At 37.2% G+C, this 18,058-nt stretch overlaps 1 protein-coding gene across 2 annotated transcripts in view; it reads left to right on the plus strand.

Moving 5' to 3' along the window:
- The window catches only part of BTLA (B and T lymphocyte associated), a 36,875-nt gene extending 19,994 nt beyond the window's left edge, over window positions 1–16,881 (plus strand). Inside the window, exons 2-5 of one of the 2 annotated variants that reach the window (XM_003261812.3) lie at window positions 816–1,130; window positions 9,495–9,638; window positions 11,047–11,093; window positions 14,446–16,881. In XM_003261812.3, the coding sequence (XP_003261860.1) occupies window positions 816–1,130; window positions 9,495–9,638; window positions 11,047–11,093; window positions 14,446–14,721 (782 nt within the window). In that variant the 3' untranslated portion in view covers window positions 14,722–16,881. The remainder of the gene's footprint in view (window positions 1–815; window positions 1,131–9,494; window positions 9,639–11,046; window positions 11,094–14,445) is intronic. The other variant, XM_003261813.3, reaches the window with a different exon arrangement.
- The last annotated feature ends 1,177 nt before the right edge of the window (window positions 16,882–18,058 follow it).

Genomic DNA, 18,058 nt, shown 5'->3' on the forward strand with positions numbered 1-18,058 from the left:
TCTGCTTTCTGCCATGAGATAATGCTGCACAAAGGCCTTTGCTAGATGCTGGCACCATGCTCTTGGATTTTCCAGCCTACAGAGCCATGAGCCAAATAAAACTTCTATGATTCATAAATTATCCAATCTCAGGTATTCTGTTATAGTAGCAGAAAACAGACTAAGACAGTGTCTCACATGTCCACGTGTAGAGATCACCAAACAGGCTTTGTGTGAGCAACAAGGCTGTTTATTTCACCTGGGTGCAGGCGGGCTGAGTCTGAAAAGAGAGTCAGCAAATGATGATGGGATTATCATTAGTTCTTATAGGTTTCGGGATAGGCAGTGGAGTTAAGAGCAATGTTTTGGGGGCAGGGGGTGGATCTCACAAAATACATTCTCAAGAGTGGGGAGAATTACAAAGAATCTTCTTAAGGGTGGGGGAGATTACAAAGTACATTGATCAGTTAGGGTGGGGCAGAAACAAATCACAATGGTGGAATGTCATCAGTTAAGGCTATTTTCACTTCTTTTGTGGATCTTCAGTTGCTTCAGGCCATCTGGATGTATACCTGCAGGTCACTGGGGATATCATGGCTTAGCTTGGGCTCAGAGGCCTGACAGACAGAGGATTAAATGATTTATTTCATTTTTTAAACATATTTATTATGTGCCTAATATGTATGAGACATTCTGCTAGTGAGGCTTAATTACTAGCAATTGGGGGGTTGTTTTTGAAAATTACCAAATAATAATGCTTGAGAACTATTGAAGTCACATATATACGGTACTTCCAGAAGAACATATTTGATTTTAGTTTTGTTTTTATCTTTTAGGGAAAGAATCATGTGATGTACAGCTTTATATAAAGAGACAATCTGAACACTCCATCTTAGCAGGAGATCCCTTTGAACTAGAATGCCCTGTGAAATACTGTGCCAACAGGCCTCATGTGACTTGGTGCAAGCTCAATGGAACAACATGTGTAAAACTTGAAGATAGACAAACAAGTTGGAAAGAAGAGAAGAACATTTCATTTTTTATTCTACATTTTGAACCAGTGCTTCCTAATGACAATGGATCATACCGCTGTTCTGCAAATTTTCAGTCTAATCTCATTGAAAGCCACTCAACAACTCTTTATGTGACAGGTGAGTTCTCAACACCTAGATCATCTGACGTTTTTCTCATAATGTTTCCAGGAAGAGGGGGGTTCAGTTTCTCAAGTGATTATGTTAGAAAGCCAACTCCTATAGCACATCTGAAATCTGCTACACCTCACAGATTATGTGCCAGTGTGTACATGTGTGTGTGTTTGAGGTGAGTGAGATAGAGGAGATTAGAGAAATAGATAATAAAAATTATTGTTTTTGACTTTAGGGATTATAAAATTTATTTGATAACTCCAAAAGTAAACCACTGAAATATTGAAAAAATTATAAAGTGAATACCTATAGTTGCGAATAGCTCTGTGATTGTCCTTGTTTGGTTTTTTTTTTTCTCTTTTTCCCATTTTTCTCTTCTTTACTTTTGTTCATTACAATTTCTTGAAGTTATGTTTGTGATGCTTAGGCAATTATACACTTCTTAATAGTTCACAGTTTGTTTAGAGGAAAAACAGCAAACAACTAACTGACTTCCTAGTGATTTTCTGGGAATATTCAGAACTTCATCTCTCTCCCCTGTTCCCCGGAAGAGGCCTTTAATATGCTTTGACAACTGAGGAAGGACAGATAGAAGTTAAGCTCGGGGAAACCAAGCTGAATTAAACATGAAAAAATACATAGAGTGGGGAGTAGGTGAGAGTAAAAAATACTTGGTTTATTTTATAGCCAACATCATATTCAATGGTGAAAGGCTCCCCCTAAGAACAGGAACAAGACATGGATCCTTGCTTTTGCCATTTCCATTTAACATTAAACTGAAAATTCTAGCCTGAGCAAATAGGCAAATACAAGAAATAAAAGATATCTAACTTAGAAAAAAAGAAGTAAAACTTTGTTCACAGATGGCATGAACTTATGTGTAGAAAAATTCTTAAAAATTTATTTAAAACTATTAAAGCTAATACATGAACTTAGCAATTCCGCATGATACAGGATCAACACACAAAAATCAGTGATATTTCTATACACTAGCAATAAACAATCCACAAAGAAAATTAAGGAAACAGTTCCATTTACAATAACATCAAAAAGAATAAAATATTTAAGAATAAATTTAACCGGCAAAGTTGTACACTGAACAAAGAAAACATGGCTGAAAGAAATTCAAGAATATGTAAATAGATGCAAAGACATTCTGTATTCATGGACTGAAAGATGTAATATTGTAAAGATAGCAATATTCCCCAAGGTGATCTACAAATTCAATGCAGTTCCACTAAAATCCTAACAGCTTTTTGTCGCTATTGCAGAAATAAAAAAGCTGATCCTAAAATTCACATTGAGTTGCAACAGACCCAGAATTGCCAAAACAATCTTGAAAAAGAACAAAACTGAAGCTAAGACTTCCCTATTTCAAAACTTACTACAAAATGACAGTTAAAAAAAAAAAAAAAAGAGTAGTACTGTCATATGGATAGACAAAGAGATCAATGTAAATAGAATTGAGAGTCCAAAATAAACTCCATACATCTGTAGTCAATTGATTTTTGATAAGGGTACCAAGATTACTCAGTGGGGAAAGAATAGTCTCAATAAATGGTGCTGGGATAACTGGATATTCATATGTAAAAGAATGAATTTGAACCCCCGTCTCATACCATATTTTAAGAAATCAAAATAAGTCAGACACTTAAGTAGAAGAGCTAAAACTATAAAAACTACATTATATAAAACAATAAAACTCTGGTTTCTTAGGAGAAAACATAGGGATAAATGTTTCTGATCTTGGATTTAGTAGTGCTTTCTTAGATATGATTACAAAAGCATAATCAACAATAACACCAAAAAGAGATAAATTGGACTTCATAAAAATTAAACACTTTTGTGCATCAAAAGACACTAAAATTCAACAACAAATAGACTGGCAACCTAATTTTAAAATGAGCAAAGGACTTGAATAGACATTTCATCAAATATACAAATGGCCAATAAACATATGAAAAAAATGCTCAATGTCATTAGTCACTGGAGAAATGCAAATCAAAGTCACAATGAAAACCCACTTCACACCCATCAAATGACTAGAATAAAAAAAAACACAGAAAATAAGAAGTGTTAGCAAGGATGTGAAGAAATAGAAACACTATCCATTGCTGATGAGAATGTAAAATGGTGCAGTCACTTTAGAAAGTGGTCTAACAGTTCCTCAAAATCAAAAGATAAAACCTAGTTGTCACAGTACCCAGTAATTCTATTCCTAGGTAAATACTCAAATGAAATTAAAATATATGTTCACACAAAACCTTGTGCATGAATGTATATCACAGCACTATTCACAATAGCCAAAAGGTAGTAACAACCTAAATGTTCAGCTGATGAATGGATAAAGGAAATGTAGTTTATCCACACATGGAATATTATTCAGTCATGAAAAGGAATGAAGTACTAATGTATGCTACAACATTGATGAACCTCAGAAGCATTATGCTAAGTAAAAGAAGATGTACACAAAAGGTTATGTACAATGTGATTCTGTTTATATGAAATATCCAAAATAGGCAAATCCATAGAGACAGAAAGTAGATTGGTGGTTGCCAGGGGCTGAAGAAATGAAGAATGTGGCATCTACTTAATAGGTAGAGGGTTTCCTTTTGGGGTGATGAATATGTTCTGAATCTAGATTGTAGTCATGTTTGCACAATGCTGTGAATATCTTAAATGCCATTTAATTGTACATTTTAAATGATTAAATTGGTAATTTTTATGTTATATGTATTTTACCACAATAAAAATATATTTGGATCAAAGAAGAGCGCCATTTAATTATAAGAAATAAGGTGGAGCTTCTTTTGTTGCTCATAAATTGACCTCAACGTTACTAGGAAGGAGAAATTTCAAAAGAGGGTTATTGCAATAGCAGCATGGCTGAACTCTAGATGCAGCCTCATACAGTTTAGTTCCTTTATGGACATCATTCACTTGAATGCATACATTTTACAACTGTTCTTTTAAAAATTAATTTGTTACTTTATATGCTTACTTTTGAGTGTCTTTTTTTTTTTTTTTTTTTTTTTTTTTTGAGACGGAGTCTTGCTCTATCACCCAGGCTGGAGTGCAGTGGCCCGATCTCGGCTCACTGCAAGCTCCTCCTCCCGGGTTCACGCCATTCTCCTGCCTCAGCCTCTCCGAGTAGCTGGGACTACAGGCGCCCGCCACCACGCCTGGCTAATTTTTTTGTATTTTTAGTAGAGACAGGGTTTCACTGTGGTCTCGATCTCCTGACCTCGTGATCCGCCCGCCTCGGCCTCCCAAAGTGCTGGGATTACAAGCGTGAGCCACCGCGCCCGGCCAACTTTTGAGTGTCTTTCAACTCCCTTAAAGTAGCCCAATGAAAGAATCCATTGAAATTCTTTTAAAATACTTTAAGTCAGTTTAAAATTTCTTACAGCAGCCCCATGAAAAAATGCATAGCACTTTAGTAGTAGCTACAACCCTCAATTATGAAATGTAGAAATGTAGAAGAAATCGATGGCAGAGTTAGGCACTCTGCTTTTGCAAATATAGTGTCAAGCTCGGTGCTAGTTACTTGTGACCATCCATGCACTGGCTTATAAACCTTTTCAGGATGGAGACTGTGTCTTAAACATCTTTGCTCTGTATGATGGATGGCAGGGTACCTGGCACATGGTAAGGGCTCACTAAATATTTCTTTGTAAATGAATTAAAGAATATAGTATATGCAAAGCACAAAAATTGTCTTCATCAACCTGGAGAAGCCTATATTAAGGATGTATGGAATGAATACTTTCTGGAAAGAATTGCATTATTAATTCACATTAATGAGACAAAATATTTAATTTTTAACAAATACTATTTTTTAAACAGGCAAAATAAATTACAAAAATAAGGAAAATCTGCAAAATGTTAATTCTAGAACGATATATACTATGGAATTAGTAAGTGCTATTAGCTAATTTATATATTAACATAATGTATAATAAAATTAAATTTTGAGGCATTGAGTCCACCTTCCTTGGAAGAGAAGCCTTGTGTAATTTGGTCTTTCTTTATGGGAACTATTCTACTTCTATATGAGAGATGAATTTAGCCAAGGTCAGATGCAAGGTCAGAAGTTAATAATTAATTGTTATACAAAAGTCTATTACACAAAAGTAGCATTACAATTTTTGCTCTATCGCTTATTTGGGTCATTCATGATGACTAAAGATAGTCTATAGTTTGTAAAGTGCATAAAGGTGCCTGTTCTAGGGATCAAGTTGGGGCTGAGATTAGGATCAACAATCTATCTATTTTGTGGAGGAAAGAACCCAACTTTAGGTGAAAGGGAATAACATTCCCTCCTAAATCCTGTGCCTTGGGGGGTTTTATGGAACAAAGTATGTGAAGTATGAAGTGGTGAAAGAGATAGTCTAAGAGCTAAATAGGAGACATGAAGGGCCTTGTCAGTTTCTTTTCGAACATTTCTACTCTCCTAGTTTCCTACTCACCTACCCTTCTTATCACTCCCTTCCTTATCAGTTTGTTAATTAATGCTCTTGATCCTCATGGAAAATCCCAGGAATTTTCTCTGGCTTCCTACTCTTGTCTCTCCACAACATTCCACTCCGTGATGTGTTTCCTCCAATTGCTTCTATGAGCATCTCGTGCCATCATTATCTTCCTTCTAAATAATTCCAATTAATTCTGATTGGACTCTTTGTCTTTAGTATTTCCCCATTTTGGTCAATTTCAGCCAAATACACTTAGTTTACCTCACACACTTCCTTCATAACAACACTCTCTTGCATAGCATCACCAGTGGTCACAATATTGGGCTCATCTTTGTTAACCAGCATTCAAAGTCTTCCACAATTTGATCCCACCACCTTTCTAGATTGTTTCTGGATTCTATATAGAGCCTCTCGATTGTAGCCTAACGGCCTTACTTGCCATAACCACATCTCCATCATTGCTTTGTGTATGCTGCTCTTGCCACTTGTAGAGCACCCATTCATCTGTCTCCACCTGTGGAAATTCTACCCCTCCTTTCAATCTCAGCTCATTTTCCAAGTTCTTAAGGAAGCCTTTCATGATCACCTGAGGGGAAGGGATCACTCCTTTTCACCAATTTTTACGCCATTTAAGGTCTGTCCCTCTCATTTATCATTTCCTTTCACTGTAGTAATGTGTGGAAATGTCTTTTAGGTCCCATGAAAGATTATAAAGTCCTGGAAGACCGGAATTTGTGTAATATTTCCTTTTTTTTTTTCTACTTCCTTCACAAAAGGTAAATCGTTTAGGAATTAACTTTAATTTAAACTCTGTGCGGATTTAAAACTAATTTAATCTAGGTGTGCATTTTTCTTTAGTAAAGTGGTGAAAACAAAAATAACAGGAAGGGTCAAACAACAATTCCTTTTCCTTCTGAACCTGGAAGTGCTCAGTGAACTAAGTATAAGGTGAGGAGAAAAATATATTTTGGAAATATGTTTAAGGACCACGCTTTTCATAAAGAAATTTTGGAGGTCTGATAAAAAATATTTTATTTTTTTCTGTGAAATGTATTTCCGAAGTGATTTTGGACATTTTCTTATTTTTATAAGTGACCCTCTTTTGCTGTTTATGTTCAAGTTAAAAGTTCATGTAAGAACAGGACTGTGACAGAGTTGGGGCTTAGATGCTCTTAGGAAAGCACTATTCTCCCAGAATGAAGAAAAGCACCTTGCAAAACAAGCCAAAGTCCTAGGGGAAAAGTTGACAGAGCTGGGGAATAGTCCTTGAAATATCCATTGGCCTGCCACTTCACCCTTCCCAAACTTCCCTTGGTCTGTTTCTGATTCCGAACTTCCCCAAGGCTGGGCATGGTGGCTCACACCTGTAATCCTAGCACTTTGGGAGGCGGAGATGGACAAATCACTTGAGGTCGGGGGTTTGAGATCAACCTGGTCAACATGGTGAAACCCTATCTCTACTAAAAATACAAAAAATTAGCTGGGCATGGTGGGAGGCGCCTATACTCCCAACTACTCAGGAGGCTGAAGCAGGAGAATCACTTGAACCCAGGAGGTGGAGGCTGCAGTGAACCGACATTGCACCACTGCACTCCAGCCTGGGTGATAGAGCGAGACTCCGTCTCAAAAAAAAAAAAGAAAAGAGAACTTCCCCAAAATGTGATCATTATCTGTGGCAGGAAAGTGGGTGTGGAGTGAGAGGGCAGGAAGTCCTTGTGGGTTTCCACCCTGATTTGGAGCACCTGCTGAATGTGCCTCTTGTTATTCCAGGTGCCAGAGATATCATTGTGCAGGCTATACTGTGTCCTTATGCTTAAGGAATGGGGAAGAGGAGATCAAAGCAGACAGATGAAGATTGTGTTGTATTTACAGTCTTTCAGTGAGCTTCAAAATAAGCCCAGATATTTACTTTGTGTCAATGATCTTGGGATGATGTTCCACAAATTGTGCTTACTGATCTTGAGATAGATTGTTGGATTCTCCGGCAGTGTGCAAACACTGGAATCCTCCCCAAGGCTAGCTCTGGTTTTGGATACACGTGAGTGTACACCCTCATCATTTTCTCAATCAATTTCAGTTATTTATCTTGTTTCTCTATTTCAGAACAAACTCAAAATAAGTTAGGGGGAGTTTTGAGTTTGTTCTGAAATAGAGAAACAGTTTGTTCTGAATTAGTTTTATTTGATCAAACTAATCAAGTAAAATTAAGGAAATTAGTTTTTTTTTTTGGTGGTTAAAGAAATAACAGAAGTTGGATCTTCTTGATCCAGCAGATTTGTTTGTATTAGGGTATCTGTTGTAGAAACCTTAGTCCCCATTGCTATCCAAGACCCTCCCCTAGACAGCTGTTTCTGGCACTCCTGGCAGTGGTTTGGCTGCTCGCTAACCTAAACATCAGCTGCAGCATCAATAGACAACATTTGTTACCACTCTGAATAACCAAACCACTTTTTGTGCAACTTCAGTTGCCTTTAATCATTTTTACCCCAAACCCAAGCATCTAGCCAAACCAAATAACATTATAATAGAATTTTTTTTTTTTTTTTGAGATGGAGTCTTACTCTGTCACCCAGGCTGAGTGCAGTGGTACCATCTCGGTTCACTGAAGTCTCCACCTACCGAGTTCAAGCGATTCTGCTCTCTCAGCCTCCCATGTACCTGGGATTACAGGTGCACACCACGCCCAGCTAGTTTTTGTATTTTTAGGAGAGATTGGGTTTCACCATTTTGGCCATGCTGCTCTCGAACTCCTGACCTCAAGTGATCCACCTGCCTCGGCCTCCCAAAGTGCTGAGATTACAGGTGTGAGCCACCAGGCCAGACCTTAGAATATCTTACTCCAGTATTTTTCATACTGTGTTAACAGTAACCCAAAATTTAAAACAAAACAAAACAAAACAAAAAAAACTAGATCTTACATCACAACCCATAATGCACACAAATATAAAAAAGTTTCATAAGGTCATACTTAACCATAAGACAGAGTTTCTCCACTGACATTTTGGTCTGGATAATGTTTTGTTGCACTAAGTGGGGGTTGCATCCTGTATAGTGTAGGGTGTTTAGCAGAATCCCCGGCTTCTACTCACTGGTTGCCAGCCTCCCTCCCCCCACCTTGTTACAGCCAAAAATGTCTCCAGACATTGTCACATGTTCGCTGGAGCCAAAATTGTCCTGCTTGAGAACCACTGCTCTAGTGTGTATGATGCATTCTGATGATTTCTATCCTCTTCTGTTTCATTTTTTAAAATGTTATTTGTGACCTACTAAATTGTTTCACAACCTGCTAATGAGCTGTGAACAACTGCAGACAAACAGAGCCTCAGTGCATATTAACATTGATCAATAGTAATGCGCATTAGCTGTGTGCCATGCAGAGCACTTTTGAGGATATCAAAAGTATTTGATATTTGGAGATTCTGATAAGTTATGAGACAAGGAAAGGACATTGTGTTGAAGAAACTTGAATTTCATGTTACAAACATGTTGGCTTGAGTTCCCATTGCCACTCACTAGCTATCTGACTTGGAGCAATTCTCGGGACAAAATAAAGACAATGGTTTTCCTACTTAAGTGATGAATATGAGAGTTAGATACTGTAAATAGAAAGGCTTAATGAAGTACCTTCTGACAGCTATCATGAAGATTGTTCTGTGGAAGATTAACTCTATCAGAATAAAGAATTTCTGCAAAAGATAAATTATTGCAGAGCCACATCTGCTCAGCAAGAAAGCAAGAGGTGGCTGAGGGCACTGGGATTCTTGAGGAATGCCTCTGGGGAAATGGAGGCATTGGCCTGAAATCTCCTTCATTCAAGTTCTGACAATGCAGAGGGGTGCCGCTGATCCCAATATATCTCAGATTTCCTAACTCTTTTTAGCATTTACTAACATTCCAGATGTAAAAAGTGCCTCAGAACGACCCTCCAAGGACGAAATGGCAAGCAGACCATGGCTCCTGTATAGTTTACTTCCTTTGGGGGGATTGCCTCTACTCATCACTACCTGTTTCTGCCTGTTCTGCTGCCTGAGAAGGCACAAAGGTGGGTTCTATTTTCCCTCCGCCCCCAGTACCACATATTTGGGGCCATTCTTATTTCTGGGGCTAAAGGATTTTTAGTTTCTTCCTGTTGTTTTCTTTCCCAATCCTGTAAACCACAGATAATGATTTCCTAGAAGACAACTCATACTTGTGGTAAAAAGCTAAATGGGTTAGTTGGGGCTCCCTTGAGTCGTGAGAGAGGCATGCTCACCATAGCACAGTATTCCAGCTAGAGTTGTGGCGAGCATAGCACATTGCTGAGACTTCATCATTCTCTTTGCATCAATCTTAGGTTTGTGTGAGAAAGAGCTCTTCTAAACCTTGACAGGATTGGAAGTTGAAACAATCTCTCAGATCAAGATATCTGATTTATTTTGTATTATCCTCTTTTCACAGCCACACCACATCATGCCAGTCCCACACACACCCTTATCTAACTGAAGAACCAATGTCCCCAGAGAAAATTAATATGTCTGTACTTTCTGTTGCCATTATAAACATATGCTTGACCTGAATCCTTACCCAACAATAATGCATATGAAAAATGTGGGTTTGGCTATGATGGGAATGGTGTGATATTTTGAAAATAATTCCTTTCTACTTTGGCAAGAACTCCCTCAATGTCATGACCAAACATGTTAAGTAAGAGAGGAAAGCATAGAGAATTCTGATCTAGCTTTGGCCTGAACTACTTCAGTTTTCTCTTTCCTTTTTCTTCTCCTCCATCCTCTCCCGTTCCTGTTTTCACAACACGAGCTACAGTGTAGCTATAGAAACTGAGCTAGATAGAGCAACCCTTATTCTGTGTGACACAGGAATAACCTTTGACTGGGCAAAAGTGCTTCTGGTATTTTGGAGTGAGAACTTCTGGAGTTCAGAACCTTCACTGGATTCTGAAGAATTCTCTCTTACCCCAATTCTTCATCTGCAACTCCATGGCTCTTTCTATGGCCTCTCTGTATCTTTCATCATCTTTCTTGAGACTGCTGGAACCTCTCTCAGAACTTCAGAAAAGGAATCAGGGATAAATCTTTTGATTTACCACATCCAAAGTGAACTAGGTAGCCGGAGATCTTGGCTACATAGGTGACAGGACAGCAGCATTTCTGGCATTGAGTATGGAATGTCCCCAGAGCAAGGACTTCTAGTCTCTTCCAAGTGATATACTAGATCCCTCCCCTTCCTCTTAGATATGCCATGGGGCTATGTGGATTGAAAAGTGGTAAACCAGAGAGAGAGCTGGTCAGTGTGAATTCTCACAAACAAGTGTGTGCTAGGCAAAGCAAATTAACAAGCCAAAACTAACAACACTATCCCTGGCATTCAACAGGATAAGCATGGGTGGCAAGGTGGTTTACTTCTGCTTTCTTTACTCCTTTTGATTACCTCTTTTTCTTTTTGTCTTCCAGGAAAGCAAAATGAACTCTCTGACACAGCAGGAAGGGAAATTACTCTGGTAAGCTTGATTTATCTGTTGAAACAAATGCAATTTGTATTATACTGTGTTTATTTATTTATTCAATGAATTTATATAACACCATGTGACAGGCATTATTCTATGTAATATATATATATATATATATATATATATACATACATACATAGACCCATTTTTAAAAATGTGAATTTCGCGTTCTGCTCTCTATGCAGCAAAGACTCGTTAGGGTTAACAAGTCTCATAATAAGTAGTTCTTTGGAAGTTTGTGGAAGGCAGTCTAGATCCAAGACAGAAAAGTCAGAGACTGAACCATACAAACTTGACACTTGACTCTGCTCTTGCCTGTTACGTGGCTTCAGGCTATTCATTTATTTTTTATGTAAACACCTTAAGGTCTGTCTGGAAGAGAGTAGGGAGCTAATGAAAGAATGAACCCATAAATAACCTCATAAAATGATTAGATATCTTCATAAATAGCAGCAGCAAAACAGAGACATGATCTTTGGCTTAGTTATTACACAGAGGTCCCTGGCAATGTGTATGGGCTCATCAAGGAAGGGACCACTCAGACTAAAGGAAGGGAATTTTGGAGTCAATCTTTCCTACAAGGCTTGGAATGTAAATGTAGGCTTTTCTTTTGAGTTGAATGCTATGGAGATATTAGAACTAAAAAAGAATGCAAGATGAGGCAGTATATTTGTGGAAAAGCATTCTGAAGCTCTCTAATTAAAACTAAACAGTCATAAATGAGATACTGCAAAGGAACTTGATGTGTGTGTGTGTTTCAGTAAGGAAGAATAGTGATAAAGAGGTAATAACCCTCTTAAAAATTCCACAAAAGACAAAATCAATACAGCCAATAATTCTATATATAATATTAAATGGCATTCAACATTCCCCACCAAGCTGCTTAATTTTAAACCAAACCAAATACACTCAACTTGACAAACTTCTATTAAGTTTTCATGAGCATCAGTAGGCACTGTGTTGGGTACGAAGACTTTGTTCCCTCAAATAGGGAAATTTTCTTAAATATTATTTTCTTTCTATAGTAAATAATAATAATTTCACTTGATTACAATAAGGCCAGAGAGCTATGAAATTATTTAAGATAAAAATCTAAATAATTTACTGTGCAAGTAAAACCCAGGTTGGTTAAGCTGTGGACATTTTTCTTCCTGTGTAGGCTGGATAAATTATGATTTGAAGCTTAATTTAAAAGGGTATTTTCTGTATGTGTAATTGTTTGGGAAGTTTGTTTTAAAGTGTTTTTGCTATTAGCAGGAATTTGAAGATTTTTGCCCCATTTCAGTTGTCCAGCATTTCAGAAAATAATCAAAAGAATACCATATTAGATCCTTGGGGCTAAATATTTCTTAATATAAAACTAGTTTGGGAACTGTGGAGAAATCAAAGTACAGAAAGAAACTAGTATAAACATGACAGGAAAGGAACTGGTACAAACATAACAGGTACATACAAAAGCCAAAGCTCTGATCTTAATCCAAAACTGTCCTTTGAGGGTATAAAGTGCTTGCCTAATAAAAACCACTGAATTGTACACTTCAAAGGGTGAATTTTATGGCATGTGAATTATATCTAAACATATACTATAAATACAAATTTTAAAATGCTTTGTATACTGTAACCTGCCATAGGAATGTAAGGTGGGATTGCTGTTTCTGGCTTTATCATCTCTATCCACCACATTGTGGTGCCTTGGCTTTGTGACACCCAACCACTTTGACGGGGTGCCACAGCAGGGATGCTGCAGAGCACTATATTTTCTTTTGCTCCATTCATTTTAACAAAATTTTTCATGGAAATGAGCCATTTCTTGGGATGAGAGACAGGTAACTGAATTGACAGGCTTAAACAGATTGAAAAGTATCACAGGATCCTTGTTGATATACTGAGGACTAAAGGCTATTTTTCAGTTCACTTGACAGTCTTCTTTAGTGTGCCACCTACTGACCTCAACCAGGAGTTGGGAGTACTTTTTATCTTAGCCAAACAACCTCCTCCCCTTTCAGTCGCTCAGCCTTACTGTTATTTCTGGGCAGCCACCACATCAGAGGGTGGCACTGTATCAGTAAGTATTACCTAGCTTCTCAGAGCAAAGCCAGACATGCTTGCATGATAGAGCTCTGCCAAGGAAATCTGCCATAGACATCCTACTGCACACATCACAATGAGGATGACAAAGGACCAGATAAATTATGTAGACTTTCAAAGACTGTGGACCTGATACCTTAAAGGAGTTAGGCCAGACGTCAAGAGCATAAACTGATGGGCAAAACTTGAATTTAAAAAACTGAAATAGCCCCTAGAATGAACACATCTTCTTTGTCAGGTGAACCTTTGTATAGGTAGCAGTGGCTAATAAATAACTGAAGAGTGAGAAAACATCAGGACTAATTTTACTTTTTGTTTTTACAAATTCACCTCTTTCTCAGAAGCTCTAAGATATTTGGCTATATTTGAAACGGTAAGAATTTTCTTGCCGGGAGCGGTGGCTCACGCCTATAATCCCAGCACTGTGGGAGGCCGAGGCGGGCGGATCACGAGGTCAGGAGATCGAGACCATTCTGGCTAACATGGTGAAACCCCATTTCTACTAAAAATACAAAAAATTTAGCCTGGCAGGGTGGTGGGCGCCTGTAGTCCCAGCTACTCGGGAGGCTGAGGCAGGAGAATGGCGTGAAGCCGGGAGGCGGAGCTTGCAGTGAGCCGAGATCGCGCCACTGCACTCCAGCCTGGGCTATAGAGCAAGACTCCGTCTCAAAAAAAAAAACAAAGAATTTTCTTTTCATTGGAATAACAACTGGAATATTGTTTTAGAACTTTTTCTAAGCTTTATCTTTCCAAAACTGACATCAATTTTTTAATTTAACATCTCAAATTGTAATAATATATCTTGGCTAACTCATAATATTTATTCTTTCTGCTCTCTTAGGGGTTATCTGTTCTGCTTTATCCTTAATCTTTTTATTCTAAACTGCATTAAATACTATTCGTCATGTTATAAACTGCCTGAAGTTTTCGTAGGATTTTTTTTGCTTTTTCCATCAATTTGGGCTATGCTTTTTATCTTGAAGAGGGATTAAAAAATGTTCTATGACCTCAAAAATGACCAGTAATAAAGCGCAAAATAACTATTTAGGGGTGACATAGTGATTCTCAAGCCTTTCGTCCTTTAATAATTGAGATTTAGCTGAAAATGTAGATGTCAGCAGAGTATGTGAGGAACAGTAGATTATTTCTCACAATGGACATGACTCCATTTAAGCCTTTCATTCATAGTTTGCTAATGAATATGCACTACCATGGCCGTAAGTGTCACTTAAAACCATCTTTTTTTCTATTATAGGTTGATGCTCCCTTTAAGAGTGAGCAAACAGATGCAAGCACCAGGCAAAATTCCCAAGTACTGCTATCAGAAACTGGAATTTATGATAATGACCCTGACCTTTGTTTCAGGATGCAGGAAGGGTCTGAAGTTTATTCTAATCCATGCCTGGAAGAAAACAAACCGGGCATTGTTTATGCTTCCCTGAACCATTCTGTCATTGGACCAAACTCAAGACTGGCAAGAAATGTAAAAGAAGCACCAACAGAATATGCATCCATATGTGTGAGGAGTTAAGTCTGTTTCTGACTCCAACAGGGACCATTGAATGATCAGCATGTTGACATCATTGTCTGGGCCCAACAGGACGTCAAATAATATTTCTCAATTTGAGAATTTTTACTTTAGAAATGTTCATGTTAGTGCTTGGGTCTTAAGGGTCCATAGGACAAATGATTAAAATTTCTCTCAGAAACTTATTTGGGAGCTTTTTATATTATAGCCTTGAATAACAAAATCTCTCCAAAACTGATTGACATCATGAGTAGCAGAATAGTAGAACATTTAAACTTAGCTACATTTTACCCAATATACAAACTCGATCTTGCCTTTGAAGCTATTGGAAACACTTGTAGGGAAAAGAGGTTTGTGTTATCTGGATCAGTTCACTACACACTCTTGAAAACAAAATGTCCCAATTTGACTAACCAACCATAAATACAGTAATGATTGTATATTTCAAGTCAGTCTTCCATAATAAGAAATTTTTCCTGTGTCAGTCTAAGAATGATGCTTCTTAAATGCAAAGGAGAAATCATTTTAGGCTTGATGTAAGAAAATGAAAATAATAAATGGTGCAATAAAAATATAGAATATACCAATTGGATATAGGGTAGATGTTCCACATACCTGGCAAACAAATGCTTATATCTACTCTGTTAGATTGATAAGCAAATATAGGTATTAATGGAGCAGTCAAGGTATAGCACATTTATGAGCAAAGTAGAGACTCACTGTTTGGGTCACATAGACTAATGGATAGGAATGTGACATAATGCTGCTGAATTAACATACTTATGGGCATCTGAATAGTTTAAAAGTTAGTCAGAATAGGTATCATTGGGCAAGTGAAGATAGCTCAAACTGCTTCATGCTTGACTTGATAGCAAGTTAAAGTGCAATTAATGGAATGGAGGAAAACCCAGAATATTTAATTGGTCTTTAGGGGTCAATTTGCTTTCATTCACCACATCTGCATCTTGCTGTTCTTCTTACTAAGGAATCAGGGCAAATCATCTGTAGTGACATATTTTAGTTTGCTAATCATTTATTTTAAAATACTGAGGTTGCAGCCACTTAAGAGTATAGCAAAAGATGGATTCAGATTTTTGGACTTTCCAAAGTACTTGAGTTAAACTATTTCAAAAATAGCCTATAATTTTATTCAACAGTTTGAGGCTATTAGAATTCTCAGGTACTGCTACTGAATAATGTAATAGTCTTCATACAAAGTGGATAGCAAAGGTTAAAATCCATTTGAACAAATATGTGAGCTGAGCTGCTGCACAAATGAATGTGATCTGTGTGTGTGTGTGTGTGTGTGTGTGTGTGTGTGTGTGTGTGTTAGGTGGGGTGGGTAACAACAGAAATGGTACACGAGAAACTGATCAAATTGACATTATATTTTCAGTTTGCTTATGAAGCTCAAAATACTAGAGTAAATGAGTCATTAAAGAAAATAATATGTGAAATTATGGAGTTTAGAGTACAAGTGGGGTATATATACAAAAAGACAAAACTGAGGTTTTGTGGTGGAGAGATTTTCTTAAGTAACACTGGCATTAAGTTTTAGCTCCTTAGATTTGGGGGTGCAGATATTCTTTTGAGTCACTGTTATTTTGCCAATTACATCTAGAATTTTAAGCAACCAATTCGAGATAGGCTGCTTTAGCCAGGCTGCATTTGTGGACAACTTATGTAAGAAAGACATGTTAGAATAGCTGCTTGTGGTATTCTTAAAAATAGAAACAGGAAATATGGGGAGGATACATTTAGCTGTCCTCTTATCAGATGAACACACAAGTTGAACAGTTCCTTGATGATTCTCTCAAACTTAAAAGCAAAATATTTCCGTCTTATTTAGAATATTCTTAGTACGTCTTATAGTAAAGATAATGCTGATAATGATTTCATCTCTAAGATGTATTAATATATTTGTACTGTTTGCCAAAATCACAAATCAATTATGTTTTTATTCCTTTTCAAAATGGTGTCAGAGACATAGATGCATTTTCCCAAATGAATCTATTTCACTATTATTTACATGGCTTATTTCATTAATTTATAGATGGTTTGAGAAAAAGAATATGTAGATAATTTAATGGTTTTTCACAAATTTTAAGCTTGTTGATTGTGCTCAATAAGAAGGTAAAGTTATTAAAACTTATTTGAAATTAATTTGGCATCTGCTTTTGTACCCCAAAATGTGTGGACATGAATATTGATTCTTAAACCCCCTGACAAATAAAAGCGACCCGAATAACTTGCTAAACTGCAGACTATTAACTTGCAGCACTAAGAAATTCTGATTCAGGAGGTCTAGAAAATGGCTCTTTAATAGTCATCTTTAAAAGACATGCCAACCAATTTTAATATGTTTCCCAGTGTCTACAATTTGAGAAACCTAGTAGAGGCTAGGTTTGGTATATGTGGTTTATTTGGTCAGTTTTGTGCACCAACCAAAACTATCTAGTCCCCAGAATGAATTCTCTGGCGTGATCATATCTATTTTGCTAAATATATAAACTTTTCTCAGAGCACTTTTAGGTTCAGCAAAGCTAAGCAGAGAGCATTGAGAGTTTCTATACCGTCTTCCCCCACACATGCACAGTTTTTCCCATCATCAACATCCTGTACTTCAGTGGTGCATTTGTTATAATCAGTAACTAGAATTGACATGTCATTATCAACCAAAGTTCATGGGTTATGTGAGGGTTCACACTTGCAGTTCTTTGGGTTTTGACATGTATAATGACATGTATCCACCATTATAGTGATTTACAGAATAGTTTCACTGTCCTAAAAACCTCTGTGCTCTACTCATTTATCTCTCCCTCCAAGTCCCTGACAACCACTGCCTCTATTGCTTTGCCTTTTCCAGAGTGCCATACAGTTGGAGTCATGCCCCATGTAGCCTTTTCAGATTTGCTTCTTTCACTTAGTAATATGCATTTAAGTTTCCCCCATGTCTTATCATGGCTTGATAGTTCATTTCTTTTTAATGGTGAATAATATTCCATTGTCAGAATGTATCACAGTTTATTTATCTGTTCATCTACTGAAGGACATTTTTGTTGCTTCCAAGTTTTGACAATTATGAATAAAATTGCTCTAAACATTTGTGTGCAGGGTTTTAGACAAACTTCAATTTGAAATTGAGGAGTACATGGGCAGGTTTGTTATAAGGTAAACCAGTGTCATGGAAAGTTTGCTGTACAGATTATTTTATCACCCAAGTATTAAGCCTATTAGTACCCATTAGTTATTTTATCTGATCTTCTCCCTCCTCCCACTCTCCACCCTCCAGTGGGACTTAATGTCTGTTGTTCCCCTCTATGTTTCCATGTGTTCTCAT

Source organism: Nomascus leucogenys, chromosome 21 (assembly GCF_006542625.1).
Source record: "Nomascus leucogenys isolate Asia chromosome 21, Asia_NLE_v1, whole genome shotgun sequence".
Classification (NCBI taxonomy): domain Eukaryota; kingdom Metazoa; phylum Chordata; class Mammalia; order Primates; family Hylobatidae; genus Nomascus; species Nomascus leucogenys.